Source organism: Natator depressus, chromosome 1 (genome assembly GCF_965152275.1).
Source record: "Natator depressus isolate rNatDep1 chromosome 1, rNatDep2.hap1, whole genome shotgun sequence".
Classification (NCBI taxonomy): Eukaryota; Metazoa; Chordata; order Testudines; family Cheloniidae; genus Natator; species Natator depressus.
The window spans coordinates 9,224,093-9,243,645 of NC_134234.1; the positions used below are offsets into that span (position 1 = coordinate 9,224,093).

The 19,553-nt window shown below is 44.8% G+C and overlaps 1 protein-coding gene across 3 annotated transcripts in view; it reads right to left on the minus strand.

Annotated features, from left to right (window-relative positions):
- The window catches only part of CLPB (ClpB family mitochondrial disaggregase), a 147,826-nt gene that overhangs the window by 106,911 nt on the left and 21,362 nt on the right, over window positions 1-19,553 (minus strand). For all 3 annotated transcript variants that reach the window (XM_074954454.1, XM_074954441.1, XM_074954449.1), the window contains exon 4: window positions 9,832-9,935. In XM_074954454.1, coding sequence (XP_074810555.1) covers window positions 9,832-9,935 — 104 coding nt within the window. The remainder of the gene's footprint in view (window positions 1-9,831; window positions 9,936-19,553) is intronic.

The following is a 19,553-nucleotide window of genomic DNA, read 5'->3' on the forward strand; positions in this document are numbered from 1 at the left end:
TAATCTCCATCCAAGAATATTAAAGGAACTGGCACATGGCATTGCTAGCCCAATACCAAGGATTTTAAAGGAATCCATAAACTCAGGGGTCATACCTTATGACTGGAGAATTGCTAATACAGTACCTATTTTTAACAAAGGGGAAAAAAAGGGTCCAGGAAACTACAGGCCCGTTAGTTTGACCTCGATTGTATGCAAGGTCTCTTGGAACAAATTTTGAAAGAGAAATTAGTTAAGGAAATATAGGTAAACAGTAATTAGGATAAAATACAACATAGTTTTGCAAAAAGTAGATCATGCCAGACCAACCTGATCTCTTTGAGAAGATAACTGATTTTGTAGACAAAGGAAAAGCAGTAAATCTAATCTACCTGGGTGTTAGTAAGACATTTGATACAGCTCCACATGGGAAATTATTAGTTCAATTGGAGAAGATGGGGATCAGTATGAGAACTGAAAGGTGGATAAGGAAATGGCTAAAGGGGAGACTATAATGGGTCATACTGAAAGGTGAACTGTCAGTCTGGAGGGAAGTCACTAGTGGAGCTCCTCAGGGATTGGTCTTGGGACCAATCTTATTTAACATTTTCATTCATGACCTTGGCACAAAAAGTGGGAAGGTGCTAATAAAATTTGCAGACGACACAAAGTTGGAGGTACTACAATGGTCCCTTCTGGCCTTAAAAGTCTATGAGTCTATGTTCTCAGTATCCTTGCCCAGCCTATCCCAGTTCTTCTCTCCCAGGATTTTGTCTGATGTGTCTGTTCCATTCCCTCCCACTGGCTCCCAGTCTGCCCCAGCAACTTGTCTAAGTCTCTTTCCCCAGCAAGTCCCAGTTCTCCCCCCAACACCCTAGCTCCTTGTCTGAACACCCCCCAACCCACCGTGCTAAGCCCCAGTCTCCTGGTCCATACAGTCCGTCTCCTTCTCTTCCTCCAACAGCTCTTCTGCCAATCCCATATTCCCTGCCCAACCAACTGGTGCCCAAATCTCCCACCATTTCCTTCATAGGTTTTAAGTCCCAGTCTCGCCCCAGCTCCCAGTCCCCTTGCCCAACCAGTCCCAGCGTCCCCCACGGCAGCTCCCAGTCCCAGCCTCCTTGCCTAGCCAGTCTCAGTCTCCACCCTCCCAGTCACTGTCTCTCTTCCTTCAGTCTCCGTTTCACTATGCTCCTTTGCCTAATCTACTCTTTTCCCTCCCCCAGGTCCAGCTTTTGTCTCCTATGCACTCAATATTACCCGTAAATGGAGATTCTTTATGATGCATGGGCCCTATCTGTATTCCACACGTGGGTGTGCATGCGCACCACGTGCCTGAGATGGGAGATTTCTAGCAAGTAGTGTCTGTTTGTCTGCATTTGCGCAGTTGTTCTCCTCGTGCTCCAAACTGAGGGTATAAGGAGTAGTGCAAACCGACGTCACACAGTTCCTCTTTTTACTGTAAATCCAGTCATGATCTGCAGCAGAGGGCGGGTAGCGGAATACAGATAAGGACCACACATCTTGAAGAACCTCCAGTTACACTTAAGTAACCTCCATTTCTTCTTCAAGTGCTGGCCCCAATGGGTATTCCAGATGTAGGTGATTGGTAAGCAGGAGTCAAACAGGAGGGGGTGCAAGAATGCAGGTGGCATAGATGCCTGTAATACTGAAGTCCCCACGGCTGTCTTCACAGAAGAGGTCTGGACTAATGCGCAAAGTTTCCTGAAGTAGGGACAGAACTTCAGGTAGCCGCCCTACAAATGTCCAGCATAAGCACCTCTCAAAGAGATGCTATAGAAGTTGTTTGTGCTCCAGTGGAGTGGACCCTGACCTCCTGTGGGGGAGGAAGAAGTGCCAGTTGATAACAAAGAATAATGCAGTCACAGAGCCACTTAGAGTCTCTGTGAAGATAACGCTTATCCTTTTGTTCGCTCCACTAAAGCAACAAATAGTCTAGGCATTTTCCAAAGCCCACTGGACATTGAGAGAGTGATGTCTTCTCTCCTCATGGGAACCATGATGTTTTGGTTGATTCATGTGATTACCTTGGAGATGTGCTCCCATTCAGACTGACGACAGCAGCTGGGGTCTCCACAAAGGTCTTCTCAGTGGGGCAGCCCGGATGAGATGAAACAACTACACCTACACCAGTACTAATGTGAAGTCATGGAAGACGGAAGACATTCCAGAGGACTGGCAAAGGGCAAATGCAGTGCTCATCTATAAGAAGGGAAATAAGGACAACCCAGGGAATTACAGACCACTCAGCTTATTTCAGCTCCAGGAAAGATAATGGAGCAAATAATTAACCAATCATTTGCAAACACCTAGAAGATAAGTGTGGATTTGTCAGAATGGATTTCTCAGGAACAAATCATGTCAAACCAACCGAATAGCTTTCTTTGACAGGGTAACAAGCCTTGTAGATAGGCGGGAAGCGGTAGACATGGTATAACTTGACTTTAGTAAGGCTTTTGATACTGTCTCGCTTGACCTACTCATAAACAAACTAGGGAAATACAACCTAAGTGGAGCTACTATAAGGTGGGTGCATAAGTGGTTGGAAAACCCGTTCTCAGAGAGTAGTTATCAGTGGTTCACAGTCAAGCTGAAAGGGCATACCTAGTGGGGTCCTGAAGGGATCAGTTATGGGTTTTGTTCTGTCCAATATCTTCATCAATGATTTAGATAATTGCATAGAGAGTACGCTGATAAGTTTGCAGGTGATATCAAGCTGGGAGGGGTTGCAAGTGCTTTGGAGGATAGGATTAAAATTCAAAACGACCTGGACAAACTGGAGAAATGGTCTGAAGGAAACAGGATGAAATTCAATAAGGACTAATGCAAAGTACTCCACTTAGGAGGGAAAAATCAGTTGAACACATACAGAATGGGAAATGACTGCCTAGGAAGGAGTCCTGCGGAAAGGGATCTGGGGGTCATAGTGGACCACAAGCTAAATATAAGTCAACAGCGTAACACTGTTGCAAAAAAACGCAAACATCATTCTGGGATGTATTAGCAGGAGTGTTGTAAGCAAGACATGAGAAGTAATTCTTCCACTTTACTCCATGCTGATAAGGTCTCAACTAGAGTACAGTGTCCAGTTCTGGGCACCACATTTCAGGAAAGATGTGGACAAATTGGAGAAAGTCCAGAGAAGAGCAACAAAAATGATAAAAAGTCTAGAAAACATGACCTATGAGGGAAGATTGACAAACCCAAGTTTGTCTAGTCTGGAGAAGAGAAGACTGGGGGTGGGATGGGGAGGCAGATCATGATAACAGTTTTCAAATACATAAAAGGTTGTTACAAGGAGGAAGGAGAAAAAATGTTCTTGTTAACCTCTGAGGCAACCTTAAATTGCAGCAAGGGTGGTTTAGGTTGGACATTAGGAAAAACTTCTTTTCAGGGCAGTTAAGCACTGGAATAAATTGCCTATGGAGGTTGTAGAATCTCCATCATTGGAGGTTTTTAAGAGCAGGTTAGACAAACACCTGTCAGGGATGATGTAGACAATACTTAGTCCTGCCATGAGTGCAGGGGACTGGACTAGATGACCTCTCGAGGTCCTTTCCAGCCATATGATTCTATGAAACTGCTTCCTCCTCCATGCTGTCTGGTTGGCAGCAAGGCCTTCATTCACAGCATGGAGGAGGTTCACAGGTTCCTTGCTCTCCGTGCCAGCCCCCACCATGACTTGTAGTAGCTGGAAGCAGCAATTACAGGGAAAACCTGGTTTTACTCCTATATCCCTGGACTGGAGCATGCTCAGTTGCTCTGTGAGGATGTGCACAGTGCACATGCAGTCTGGTCAACACTAGGAGCAGGGAGAGGATGGAGCATAAGAACGGCCATACTGGGTCAAACCAAAGGTCCATCCAGCCCAGTATCCTATCTACCGACAGTGGCCAATGCCAGGTGCCCCAGAGGGAGTGAACCTAACAGGTAAGGATCAAGTGATCTCTCTCCTGCCATCCACCTCCACCCTCTGAAAAGAGAGGCTAGGGACACCATTCCTTACCCATCCTGGCCTGCTCAGTGAGGACAGAATCTTCAGTGATTTAACTACTAAAATCAGAGAAGTTTCTACTGAGCATGTGTGAACTGAGATTTTTCCACAGTTTATAAGTTGACTGCATTTGGTTAGATTCGCACAGATACAGCACAAGCACATCTCTGACTCAAAGGCCAGCAGCCCCTGCTAAATTTCAAGTCCATGTTCCAAAATATGGAGACACTAGAGCTGTTCAAAGAAAAGGTCTGAAGATTTTTTTTTTAAATACAAGCAAAACAACATTTTCCATAGCCTCATTCTCAGAAATGGTTGAACCAGTTTGCTGAAATTTTCAAAAAATCAGCCTAAGGCAGACACCCAAAATTAAAAATTTCAGCCCAAATGGTTAAAGTATCATAAAATTATAAGCAAGTGGAAACAGGGTCTTATATTGGAAAATGTTGATAGATTCACAGCATTTAAGGACAAAAGCGACCATTATATGTTCTAGTCTGACCTCCTGTCTATCACAAGCCATTACATTTTACCCTGAGTTATTGAGCTCAATAACTTGCCCAGGTGATTCCAAAACTCCATTTTGTAGCTGGACTTTGCATAGGAGAGAGGAGGGGGTTTCCACCCACAAGAGAAAGTCTATTTAAGCCCGTGGGAGACCCCTCCATTTTGTCTTCAGCTGGTTAAAGAGAGAGCCTCTGCATCCCCAAAGATACCTGAAAGAAACCGGAACAAAGGACAGTAACTACAGGGGGTGTGAGTGATTGCTGGACACAGACTAGAAGGAGATTAGTCTGTAAAAGAAAGTTTACTGGAACTGGTGAGATTTTATCTGTATTCAGTTTTTATTACTGTACTAGACTTAGACTTGCGTGTTTTATTTTATTTTGCTTGGTAACTCACATAAACTTTGTTCTGTCTGTTACTACTTGGAACCACTTAAATCCTACTTTCTGTATTTAATAAAATCACTTTTTACTTATTAATTAACCCAGAGTATGTATTAATACTTGGGGGGGCAATCAGCTGTGCATATCTCTCTATCAGTGTTATAGAGGGAGAACAATTTATGAGTTTACCCTATATAAGATTTATACAGGGTAAAACGGATTTATTTAGGGTTTGGATCCCATTGGGAGTTGGGCATCTGAGTGTCAAGGACAGGAGCACTTCCCAACTTGCTTTCAATTAAGCCTACAGATGTTAGGGGACGTGGTTCAGACCTGGATCTGGGTTTGCAACGGGCTAGTGGGTCTGGCTCAAACCAGGCAGGGCACTGAAGTCCTAAGCTGCCAGGGCAGGAAAGCTGGAACAGAAGTAGCCTTGGCACATCAGGTGGCAGCCCCCAGAGGATTTCTGTGATCCAACCCGTCACAAAGGGTACTTACTCACTTTAATCAAGTCACCGCTCAATCTTCTTTTTGATAAACTAAACAGATTGAGCTCACGAGCCCTCCAATCATTTTTGTGGCTCTTTTCTGCACCCCCCGCCCCCATTTTTAAACATCCTTTTACAAATGTGGATGCCAGAACTGGATGCAGTATTTCAGTATCAGTCTCAACAATGCTATAGAGAGAGGTAAAATCACCGTCTCCTGGCCACAGCATCACACTGTAAGCTCATGGTCAGTTGCTTGTCCACTATTAACCCTAGATCCTTTTCAGAGTCACTGCTTTCTGGGATATAGTCTCCCATTCTGCAAGTATGGCCTGCATTCCTTGTTCCTAGATGTATCACTTTGCATTTGGCTGTATTCATATGCATTTTGTTTGCATGGGCCCAGCTTACCAACCCATCCAGAGCACTCTGTAGGACTACCCTGTCATCATTGTTATTTACCACTCTGCCAACCTTTGTGTCATCTGCAAACTTCTTCAGCAGTGAGTTTATATTTACTTCCAGATCACTGATAAAAATATTGAATAGCATTGGGCCTAGTACCAAGCCCTGCAGAACCCCCCTGGAAACACCTCCTGCCGGTGAGAATTCCCTACTGACCAATACTTTTTGAGAGCTGCCAATTAGCCAGTTCTTAATCCATTTAATGTGAATAAGTGGAGCTACTGTAAGAAAACCTGACCACAAAGAATTGGAGGAGGTATCCAGGCCCCAGGACCTTCAGCAGCTGCAGAAATGTAGGGTAAACAATTACCCTGCTCTACAAAAGGGAAGTGAGCCAGAGTTTTTGCTAGTGATTTTAATGGAAGTGGCCTGGGGGAGCTGGATGAGATAAAACATCTTCTATTTAACTTGGAACCATGTCCTTTGCCTCAGTTTTCATAGAGTCATAGGATTTAAGGCCAGAAGAGACCATTTTGATCTGACCTCCCGGATGACACAGGTCAGGGAACCTCCCCCAGTGAATTCTGCATCAAGTCCAATAACTCCTGTTGGAGCTAGAGCATAACTTTTAGAAAGGTTTCAGAGTAACAGTCGTGTTAGTCTGTATTCGTAAAAAGAAAAAAGAAAAGGAGTACTTGTGGCACCTTAGAGACTAACCAGTTTATTTGAGCATGAGCTTTCGTGAGCTACAGCTCACTTCATCGGATGCATAGCATATCGTGGAAACTGCAGAAGACATTATATACACACAGAGACCATGAAACAAAACTTCCTCCCACCCCACTGTCCTGCTGCTAACAGCTTATCTAAAGTGATCATCAAGGAAGGCCATTTCCAGCACAAATCCAGGTTTTCTCACCCTTCCCTTCCCCTTCCCCTCCCCCCCCCCCCCCACAGACACACATACAAACTCACTCTCCTGCTGGTAATAGCCCATCCCTCTTTGAAACCTCTCTTTATAATGCGCATGATAATCAAGGTGGGTCATTTCCAGCACTAATCCAGGGGGTGGAGGGGCAGAAGGAGAGACCCCCTCGAACATGATACAGTTCTGTGGTGACCTAGAATCCTATTTTCTACGTCTCCAACTCAAGGAATATTTCCAAGATACCTCTGAACAACATAATGATCCACAGAGGCCTGCCTACCAACATTACAAAAAGAAGGATTCTAGGTGGACTCCTCCTGAAGGTCGAAACAGCAGACTGGACTTCTACATAGAGTGCTTCCGCCGACGTGCACGGGCTGAAATTGTGGAAAAGCAGCATCACTTGCCCCATAACCTCAGCCGTGCAGAACACAATGCCATCCACAGCCTCAGAAACAACTCTGACATCATAATCAAAAAGGCTGACAAAGGAGGTGCTGTTGTCATCATGAATAGGTCGGAATATGAACAAGAGGCTGCTCGGCAGCTCTCCAACACCACTTTCTACAAGCCATTACCCTCTGATCCCACTGAGAGTTACCAAAAGCATCTACAGCATTTGCTCAAGAAAATTCCTGAAAAAGCGCAAGATCAAATCCGCACAGACACACCCCTGGAACCCCGACCTGGGATATTCTATCTACTACCCAAGATCCATAAACCTGGAAATCCTGGACGCCCCATCATCTCAGGCATTGGCACCCTGACAGCAGGATTGTCCGGCTATGTAGACTCACTCCTCAGGCCTTACGCTACCAGCACTCCCAGCTACCTTCGAGACACCACTGACTTCCTGAGGAAACTACAATCCATTGGTGATCTTCCTGATAACACCATCCTGGCCACTATGGATGTAGAAGCCCTCTACACCAACATTCCACACAAAGATGGACTACAAGCCATCAAGAACACTATCCCCGATAATGTCACGGCTAACCTGGTGGCTGAACTTTGTGACTTTGTCCTTACCCATAACTATTTTACATTTGGGGACAATGTATACCTTCAGATCAGCGGCACTGCTATGGGTACCCGCATGGCCCCACAGTATGCCAACATTTTTATGGCTGATTTAGAACAACGCTTCCTCAGCTCTCGTCCCCTAACGCCCCTACTTTACTTGCGCTATATTGATGACATCTTCATCATCTGGACCCATGGAAAAGAAGCCCTTGAGGAATTCCACCATGATTTCAACAATTTCCATCCCACCATCAACCTCAGCCTGGTCCAGTCCACACATGAGATCCACTTCCTGGACACTACAGTGCTAATAAACGATGGTCACATCAACACCACCCTATACCGGAAACCTACTGACCGCTATTCCTACCTACATGCCTCCAGCTTTCACCCTGACCACACCACACGATCCATCGTCTACAGCCAAGCTCTGCGATACAACCGCATTTGCTCCAACCCCTCAGACAGAGACAAACACCTACAAGATCTCTATCAAGCATTCTTACAACTACAATACCCACCTGTGGAAGTGAAGAAACAGATTGATAGAGCCAGAAGAGTTCCCAGAAGTCACCTACTACAGGACAGGCCTAACAAAGAAAATAACAGAACGCCACTAGCCGTCACCTTCAGCCCCCAACTAAAACCCCTCCAACGCATTATTAAGGATCTACAACCTATCCTGAAGGATGACCCAACACTCTCACAAATCTTGGGAGAAAGGCCAGTCCTTGCCTACAGATAGCCCCCCAACCTGAAGCGAATACTCACCAACAACCACATACCACACAACAGAACCACTAACCCAGGAACCTATCCTTGCAACAAAGCCCGTTGCCAACTGTGCCCACATATCTATTCAGGGAACACCATCACAGGGCCTAACAACATCAGCCACACTATCAGAGGCTCGTTCACCTGCACATCCACCAATGTGATATATGCCATCATGTGCCAGCAATGCCCCTCTGCCATGTACATTGGTCAAACTGGACAGTCTCTACGTAAAAGAATAAATGGACACAAATCAGATGTTAAGAATTATAACATTCATAAACCAGACGGAGAACACTTCAATCTCTCTGGTCACGCAATCACAGACATGAGGGTCGCTATCTTAAAGCAAAAAAACTTCAAATCCAGACTCCAGCGAGAAACTGCTGAATTGGAATTCATTTGCAAATTGGATACTATTAATTTGGGCTTGAATAGAGACTGGGAGTGGCTAAGTCATTATGCAAGGTAGCCTATCTCCCCTTGTGTTTTTCTCCTACAAACCCCTCCCCCCAAGACGTTCTGGTTAAACTTGGATTATTGCTGTGCACATTGTAAGATGAGCTATTGCCAGCAGGAGAGTGAGTTTGTGTGTGTGTCTGTGGGGGGGGGGGGGGGAAGGGTGAGAAAACCTGGATTTGTGCTGGAAATGGCCTTCCTTGATGATCACTTTAGATAAGCTGTTAGCAGCAGGACAGTGGGGTGGGAGGAAGTTTTGTTTCATGGTCTCTGTGTGTATATAATGTCTTCTGCATTTTCCACGATATGCTATGCATCCGATGAAGTGAGCTGTAGCTCACGAAAGCTCATGCTCAAATAAACTGGTTAGTCTCTAAGGTGCCACAAGTACTCCTTTTCTTTTAACTTTTAGAAAAACATCCAGTCCAAAGTCTTCAAGCATTGGAGAATCTACCCCACCCCTAAGTAAATTGTTCCAGTGGGAGAGAGCTCCTCCAGTGGTGGAGTTGAAAGCAATGCAGGAAATGCAGTGGTGCACCTCAGAGGAGTTATCATAGCAGGGTGTTCCGAAGGCTCAGGGTACTCTTCTAGCCTGTGGAGCCTGCTGTTTCAAGTCTGTATTTTGGAGGGCACGGCATATAACAGACCTATGCCTAAAGAATATAACAGATAGCATCTGTCTAAACTTAGAATCATAGAATATCAGGGTTTGAAGGGATCTCAGGAGGTCATCTAGTCCAACCCCCTGAGGGAAAATAAAAAGCACAAGTGGATTAGAATTATCCAAAGGCCTAACTGAACTCTGGGCATAGAGAGAGACATACTCTCCCTGTAAGATAACATGAACAAAAAGTTTAAGTCTTTTATTACCTTCCAATGAATGGAGTCCCTTTTCTTTGGCAGTCTCATACACGCTGTTGAATTCGTCTCCGAGGTTTGGGTCAGCACCAGCTGCAAGCAGGATCTTTACCACACTGTTATAAAACATAATGAGAACAGGATCATCAGGGAGGTTTCTCAGAGAGATCAGATGGAACATCAGGAACTAGACCCCTCTAGAGTTTGCAAAGGAAAAAAATCTCAAGGCACATAAGGCAGGAGAGTACTCAGCAAAAAATATGCTGCCAGGAAAGGAGAGTTAAAAAAACTGCACTGCTTAGCAATATTAACAGTCATACGGCGACTGGACTGAGGAGGCATTCGGAGAAGTGGACTGCTCTGTAGATCCACATGTGCTGTGAAATATACCTATGTTCAACAGAGGCCAAGTCCAAAACATCTGCACAGAAGTGACTGTGTGCCATGCACTACATTTCCAGTTCACTGGACTGGACTGCCATCCCATAATTCACTCTTCACAGTTGAAAATGCAGCCAAGCCACACCCAGCAGCCAAACATCTGATGTTCAGGAGACAACTAGCCGCTGTTTTAAGACAAATAAAGATAAAGAATTTGGAGAGAAGACTCCAGGAGGCGAGAGAGAGGGAAGAGAAAACAATGATGATGAAAGCACAGGGTGAAACTATGAGGTATGGTTTTGTTTGCAGACCCTCAGCGAACTGAATTTGGTGATCACAATAGGCCAGTGTCCCTATCACAAAAAACACCGTTGGAATTGACAATACCTGTCACCTTTGGCGGCAGTCCCAGGATAGAGGTTGAGGAAGAGAAATAATCAGATTCTCATTGTCATTAAAGGTAGTGGTGAGGCATATTGGTAGGGCAGTGACTAAGGTTGGGGGATCTCCCACTGCTTCTGCTCATGCTTGTCTGGAGGCAGTGGACTGTAGTCTCTAGAGCTGTCCAAACTGTCACCATTCCCCAGCATGACTATTCAGCACCAAAAAGAGACAGGCTAGATTTGGTGCAGAGGCCTCTGTGTTTCTAAACCAAACAACCATCACGCAAGAATTAGATTTCTTACCATTTCTGAAAACAGCTTGAAGCCTGTTATTCTTTTTCCTGGGTTCCGGCCTTCCATGGCAACTAGCCAGTAAAATGTTATACAGTATTCATCACAGGCGAGATAGCTTACAGGCTGGCAGAGGTTCTTGACTATGCGCACCACAGATTGATGGACATGCATCTGCAGGCTGCATCTTGTCAAGTCACATTTAAAATTTACCTTAAGTTCCCCCCCATTTACCCCTTTACAGTAAATACAATTAGCAGAACGGAAGGCGGGTGTTTTGTACTTTCAATAAGATACATTAGCAGAGGTGTATTTCTTGCCTTCCACAGTTCAAGTCTCGATTGCATATAAAGTCCAATCTAGAGGACTGAGCACAAAGTTGCGAGTCAGGAGACCCGTGTTCTCAACTATATCACCAATTTCTTGTGAGACTGTAGGGAATTCATTATGTTCACATTTTCAGAAGTGGCTTTAGTTTTGAGTCTGTTTTTTCAAGAGGTGCCTAGCATCTGCATCTCCCACTGATTTCAAATGAAGCTGTGGGTGTTTCACTCTTCTGAAATCCATGCTCCCATGTTGTTGAAATGGAGCATTCAAGATCAAAATGGTCTCCTGAATCAGTAACCTGTCCTCTGCATTATTTACCACTTCCCCTAATTTTTGTGTCATCTGCAAACTTTAACAGTGATCATTTTATGTTTTCTTCCAGTTCATTGATAAAAATGTTAAACAGCTAAGAACCAATCTCTGTGGGATCCCACTGGAAACACATCCATTCTAGGATGATTCCCCATTTACAATAATATTTTGAGTCCTACCAGTTAGCCATCTTTTAATCCATTTATTGTGTGCCATTCCAATTTTTTAATCAAAATGTGCAGTACCAAGACAAACTCTGCTAGCCATAGATTTCTTCTTGCATCCCTTTACTTCCCGCATCAATGTCCTACAACTGCTAGCTTCTGATTTATATTCATTACTATCAACTTCCCCTTTCTTCCATTTGTTTAAACAGCACAGCTTCTTCCTCAGCTGTGCGATTGTGGCTTTTGGGGCATTTAATAAAGTGTTCTTAAATAATTCCCAATATCATTAACGTTTTTCTGATTAGACCCTTCTTCCCAGCGATTTCGCTCATAATTGTTTTGAGCTTTGTGAAATTGGCCCTTTTAAAGCAGCAAGTATATATAAAATTGATTTGGATTTTATTCTGTTGTAAATGTGACCAAGAAGTCATGTTCACTTGTACCGAAGTTACCATCTTTAATGATGTGCTCAGTTTCTTTTCTGTCAAGATGAGGTCTATATGCAATTCTCTGAGGTTGGATGCAACACTTTTTAAGTCAGGAAATTGTCATCTGTAGTATCACACATGTGATTGGATTAGATGACCACAGTGGCCCCTTCTAGCCCTTAACATATAAACTCATGAATCATTTCTAAACGCAGAGCAGATTGCCTTCAGTACACTGATGATATACAAGCATGTCTTTATTGTCCTGTGGATCCTACATTTAAAGGACTGTTTGGAGGAGATGTCTGTCTGGATGCATCACTGTCACCTTGTTCTTAGTCTTCAGTAAACAGGTGCCAGACAGGAGTCATGGATACCAGGGGCTCTTTCCTCTTTTGGGTCCCCTGTTCAAAGGTAGCGAGCCAGGTTAAAGATACCGGCATTATCTTCAACCACACCCTTACCATGGAAAACCCCAAGTCTGAGACAAAGGTACAAAATCTGTGGTAGTGGTGGGGAGTTTCATTTGTGCAATTTGCACTACTATTCTGTCACAGCCGTGCATACCAGATCAATTACTGCAACTCTCTCTCTCTCTCAGCAGGGCTTCCAGCAGTGCCTCTCTAACATGTGCAGCTTGTCCAGAATGCTCCAAGCTGGTATTGTTGCAATTTAAAGCCCTTAGCAATGAAGGTACATTCAAGTCCTCCTCTTCAGCCTTGTCCTGAAGGGTATCTGCAGTCAAAGACTGCCTGGTTTTTAAGGGTCTCCACTACTGACAGGCTATGACATATCATAGGGTCCATCCTCTCCATCTTAAGAATCAAAAACCCACTTTAAGAAGAATGAGCCCAAGTTCCAGCATGGGACTTGAACCCACAACCTTCTGGCCCAGAGTGAATACACAGCCACCGAATGAGTCATACTGCTAACACAAAAACAGTGTCTCATAACTTCCTTGGCAACTCCCTCCATCAGCTTTTCCCTTCTCCCTGAATGTGTTTGTTGAGCGTTCTTCCCATCTACCATTTATCTACCATCAACCTCTATGCTCTCAGCAACTCTTAGGAAGGCTCTTTTTCTTCATTATTAACTCAGACCAGTAGAATTTTCTTGATAATGTTTATTTTCATAAAAACGTTAAAGAGCTACAGAGAGGCAGTGTTGAATAGTGGTGAGAGTAGGAGGACATGGAGGCAGAACTCCTGGGTTCTGTTCTGTACAACTGTCTGCTTCATTTTCCCCATCTGTAAGTATGTAGCCATACTTCTCTACCTCATAAGGCTGCTGGGAGGCTGAACTGTTTATAAAATAGCAGCACGAGTCACTACTGGGAGTCTAACCTTAACTCTAAAATTTGATAATACAGAACCGTGTCCCAAGACGACAGCTCTGATACAGTATGTCACACATTCCAAACCAATTCCCATCCGACTGCTGTAAAAAGGAAGTGAAAAGAGCTTGCTGGTCTAAACTCAAAAGGACAATCATCTGCTGTACGATCAGCCTCTCTATCCATCCAATCATCCTTCACTCTAACCTCCTCCTTCTGTGACATGCGGTCCCCTCCAGGCAACTAATGTCACTGAATTTTCCTTCACAGGGCCAACCAGACATTTCTGGAGTCACAAGTACTGATTGCACCTCTCCAATTTGCAGGTAATAAGACATTCAAGCAAAGTAGCCTTTGCTAATAGTGCAATGGAAATACAGAAGTCGCCATACTCATCAACAAAGCGTGTGAACATAATCAGAGGAAATAAGGCAACTTGAAAATATATATAAAATTGTATACAGTTTTTTATATACATATAACAAGGACGCAGTATGGGATAGTGGTCAGAGCAAGGGAACAGGGCCAGGTGTCCTGGGTTCTATTGCCTGCTGTCACTGAGTCATTGGGTGACAATGAGCAAAACACCACTCCTCTGGCCCTCAGTTTTCATACCTGTAAAATGGGGGTAATTCTTTCCTACCTCTGAGGGAAGTTGTGAGGCTTAATTAAGCTTTATAAACCATTATGAGATCCACTGATGACAGTGCTGTGAAGAACAGCAGAGAGGAAAGTACATTCCATCATTATTTGTGCCCTGTTCTTTTTTCTGCACCAGCTCACAATTATTACTGGTAAGTGAGCCAGTGCAAAAGCTGTGATTTAAATCCAGGATTCCCCTCACCTTGTTTTATGATGTACCTCCTGTTCATTCCCTCTATCAGGCTACTGGGTGGCTCTGGCAGAGTACTACTCTCCCATCAGCGAGGTGGTGCGCTCAGAAGAGGCCTGCAGTGTGTCTGAGCTGTAAAGGCAGGCTTTCCTCAATAACTCACCTGTGCTCAATAGCCTCATCAAGTCCTGGGTTTAATTTGCTGATCGAGTTTTAATTTGATCAGAGGCAGAGGCTGTTCATCCGTGCAAGTATAAATCTGAATTGACCCTGGTGATGACTCAGAGGGCAATGCTTAACTAAAGTTCACTGGGCAGTGCAATCGATTGCAGTAAGTGCGTTCAGCAGTTAGAGGCTGGGCCAGCATATTGTTAAGAAAAAAAAGAGCAAGGCACCTGGGGTGAGAGAGCTGGCCTTGGCTGGGTCTGCACCGCAAAGCTACCAAAACTCAGGCAGCTGGAGTTGGTGAACCAAGACGGGCAGTGATCCTAGTGACCGGGAGTTACAAAGCACAATGCAAGGGCTTCAAGGGATTTTGATGAGGGGCAGTGCTGGGCTTTACTGGAAGCTGCAAGTCCTGCTGGACACAAAGAGGATCCCTAGAATAGTTGTATCTTAACTTTCTGTAGAGCTCAGCATGGGAATAGAGGGGTGGTTGTAAGGAAAGAGCAGTTACTTACCTTCCCGTAACTGTGATTCTTTAATATGTTGTCATCCGTGTGGACCCCAAACCAGATGACATCTCACAGAATCAGGGTGACTGTGTCCGTGGCATACAAGAGCTTAGTCTCCTGAGGGCTGTAATACTTTGGTTTAATTTCAGTTTCTGGGATTAGTGGGCAGATGCTGGGTGGTGTTGGTGGCCTGTGATACACAGGAAGTCAGACTAGATGATCGGGTGGTCCCTTGTGGCTTTAAAACCTATGACTATAAGGTTATCTCTTCTCTGAGTCTGTGTATGTGGGGATCCCACTCCAGGTCACTGGTAAGCTGTGTCCCAACTGGACTGTGGGACTGAGGAGTCATGACTGCCACTAACTAAACAGCGATTGCAACACTGCCCTACCAGGTCTGGCATCTGACCTTGCAGCTACATCAAGGGTTCAGTGTTTAATCAGAGTCAGGGAGTTATTCCATTTAGCTGCCTCTCAAATTTCAGCTGTGGGGATGCTCCTGAAACATGCAGAGAGAGAATACATTTGGGAGAACTGAGGGATGCTAGTGGCCGCTCCACCCTTTATGCCCTCAGGTGAGGGAACAAGGACATAACTCATACAGGAGCGGCCCTACGGACACTGCTATTCAAAAGATTTCAATCTTGCATGCATGGGCTGCATGTGTCCCTAGCACGGGATCCCCATGGGCACGTACTTGAAGAAAACCAAACTGCAACATCCGATGCAACACCCAAGGGACGTCATCAGAGCCTCATCTCCAACTGGCTCTATGCAAAGGCAGCACACCTGCATAGCTAGCACATTATGCATGCAAGTCTACATGCCAATGAAGCTTCTGACTCTAGAAGCTTCAGGATATTTATCCCAGTTGCCTAGCTCTGCTTCAGAGACCACTGAATTATATGCCTAAAGTGGAAAGACGGAAAGCGAGGCTATGAAGCAGACATATGTACCTAATATAGGTACTAGACTGTGCCAGTTAATCACATCACTGCCTATAGACACTGAGAGAATAGCTCCAGACAAGTCACACTCATTATATGCCTTAGAACATACCCACCAATCTATACCATGCATGATGCACTGTTACTACTAATAAAAAACATGTATACAGCGCATTAGATGTACAAAGTGCTGTTCACTCAAAGGAGAGACACATTCCCCAGTCACAAAGAGCTAACAATTGAAACCAGGTGAGACACAGGAGAGGGAGGGCCCGGGGATTAGCGAGCAGGAGAAGCAGGGAAAAATTGCACAGAGGAGTAGGGTGTTTTGGAGGGATCTGAAAGAGGAAAGACCAGGTGCTTGGTGGGTAAGCAAAGGGAGGGTGATCCAGACGTGTGGGATTGCAGCAGAGAGGGCATGAAGCTGAAAGTGGGAGAAGGAGATGGAACTGGGGAAGAGGATAAAGTGAGAGGATTGGAAAAAGTAAGACGTGAGAGCAGCAGTGAAAGCAGAGACATATTACAGATGCAGCAAGATTACGCATGGCCTTGTGAGCAAGGACAAGGAACACTCCATTAAGAGATAGGGAGCCAAGGGAGGGACTCAGTTAAAAGCATTAGCAGGTGTGGACAGGGATGTATTATGTGAGAAAGGGCACACGTACAAATACATAACCCTAGGACTAGCCCCTGCTGCTTTAAGAGAGCATTACGGGATCTTTAAAAGGGAAAGTTTCACAGTGGGACACGCACATGTAGAGATTTGACTAGAGTTGGGGTCCCTTCCTTCTTACTGAAACTCCTTCTGAAGAGCCACTTCTTTCACAGCATCTACAGGGGATCAGCTGACTAGGGCCTCTGCTCGGCTCTGTCATTTATTGGTGTTAGGTGTGAACTGCTCATTTCAGTGCAGAGTGGGGATCGACTGTTGGGAGGGAGGGGGATGGACAATGGAAATGAAGCTATAAACTGGCATGGGGGAACTAAAGGAATTATAGATACACATAACAAATAAGCCACGTGCCTATCACCACCCTGATCATGTTGCATCCCTTTCCCAAACGCTCTGTGTAGCTTTGTTCTCTTAGGTTGTACACTATCCAGGAAAAAGACTTTGCTTCTGACACAGAACCTCTCTGCAGCCTTGGTCAAGTCATTTAATCTTTGTGCCTTTAGTTTCCGCCTCATCCATAAAACACAGACAACACGCCTACTAGTTACAGTGCTATCTACTGCGCAGAGGCCCTGGTACAAGTAGGCATCAGGAGGCAGTCTAGCCGGATGAGCACATAAGATCTCTTCCCCTACAACACACTTGAATGCAAATGACTTGCTAAATTCAAGAATCACCTTCCTAGTCCTCCCCACAACCCTCCAACCAGCCCTGCACATAATGGTGCGATTATGGTGGACAGGAGCCGGCAATTTATGGAGGCTGCTAGTGCAAACCAGTTTGCAGACCTACCCCAGAACGGCTAGGGCGGCCCAAACACTGATAAAGGGGCCCAGGGTTTTGTGACCAGAACATTAGACTCCTCCCTTCCTTCCCAATGAGCTTCAAAGGGCCGTCCAAACCTCTGCTCCTAAAGCAGCCAGGTCTCCATTGTGGATTAGATTCACAACGGAATAGAAGGCTGGGACAGCTGCAAAGTACTGATCTATGGAGTGGTTTTATACACAAAAAGCATCAAAAGTGCAGTGAAGACTCGAAGTGCAGTGCACTCCAAAAAGCGACTTTGTAAAGATGGCATTGTGAGGCTGATGTTTATTTTCTCTCAGTGACTCCAGATTGAACATGCTCAGACTGCCAGCACCATAAACTCCCGTGGCATCTGAATGCCAACCTGAGATCTTTGCTCAAGTACCAGCAACACCTAAAACATATGCCATCAGAACTTAGTTCACAGTTCTGCTGATGTGCCATTTCTCATACTGATGTTGTCTCTGCTGGGCTATGAAGGGCCACAAAGAGTAAAAACTTACTTTGGTCAATAACATCTGCTGCTATGGCTGGATATACAGAGGTGGCAGGTCTATTAAGTAAAGAGGACCCGTTTTTGCATCGTCACTTGTCAGAGTAGAGAGACACTTTAAAAAATTCATCACCCTGCAACTGTTAGCATAAGTCAGACAAGGCAATTAACTTAGGCCTATAGGTGCCAGAAAGCATGTTGCCCAGATCACTATTAAGCATGTGTGCAGTTTGATTGGCCAGCATGGAGGGGGCTAACATCTTTAACCTGTTCAGGTAACGTTGTTCCCACCCCACCGCAAATGGATATTTACATGAGAGAAAAAGAAAATAATTACAATATGTCCAGAAAACCAAGAGGCACCTTGCACTGGAAAGGATATGTATAAATATCTAGAACTCCATGGGCAAACCTGCGTCACTGAATCAAAGCCATCAACTCAAGAGTGCTCTTTTAGATCCATTTCCATAGTACCTCAGCCCCAAACTGCATATCTAACACCAGGGCCAGGCTCTTTAGGAGTCAGGTTAAATAGGTCAGTATTTCTACTGCATTTGCGAGTGGGCAACTTGGTGGGAATTTCAGACATTCTTTGTGTCGTTTTCCAGCTCAGTACATTTCCTGGCCAATGGCGAAACCCCATTGTAAGGCTAGAAAGAGCAGCAGAGGCCAGATTCGCTCCTGGTGTTACCCCAGTGATGCCAATGGAATAGTTATGCTAGGGATGAGTTTGGCACTAGTTTATGCTTGCTTCCAGAAGGAAGTGAAATATCTAATTAACCTTTCATTATGTTTACAGATGAGTCATATTGAGTTTCAGATAGTCAAGGGCTTTGTTTTAAATTATTGGCAATAATCATCCACAATGCATGGCAAATAAACCTGATTCGCCCAACACAGCTCAAAGCTTCAGTCTTTTTGCCAGACACCCAAATAAGAAACCCACTTGTTAGTCTTGTGCTAGTGCATAAAGAGACTAGACTGGGTCCTCTAGGCCTTTTCGTGCCTAGAGGTCTTTATCACCAGTTCTACCTGATTTTATGCTATGTATCCTAAATAATAAAAAGGGTGATCCATCTGGGGTAATTATTGTACCATGAACAGTCTTTCTCCTTGTCTTCCTTCTAGCCTTTGCACCTCCCCAAGCCCTGTTCTGGTCCACCAGTCACTTGGAATGGTCAACAATCGTCACACTCCAACGCTGACCATTGTCCATCAGCGAAGGTGGGAAGCTCCAAATCCATCCCTCTGCGGACATGCAAACAACGAGGCCCGTTGCTGCTCGGACATCAAAGTTAAACAAACAGACCCAAGCCCCCGCCTCCCTGCCCATCTTAAGGAGCTCCCCGAGGAGGTCACGACTTTCAGCTTGTCATCGCACACATCAAAGTTTGCACCACACACGAACTCGGCACACGGATTCGAATCGTGTCGCCCGAGAGCGGATATTCAGCTTTTGTGCCCCGCTTTAATCCTGTGTTTTCCCAAGTAATTAAGCCTTTTTGCTTATGAACTTGTGACTAAGTAAAGCATCTCTGAGAGGTTGTAACATCAAAGCTCATTCTACCGTCTGTCCCACGTTTTCTAAAATTGGATTTCTCTTTCTCTCTTTTTTTTTAAATAAAAACTAATTGAATTTAGTTGTAGACTGAATATATTTAAGAGTGCCTTTAAAGGTTACCAGAA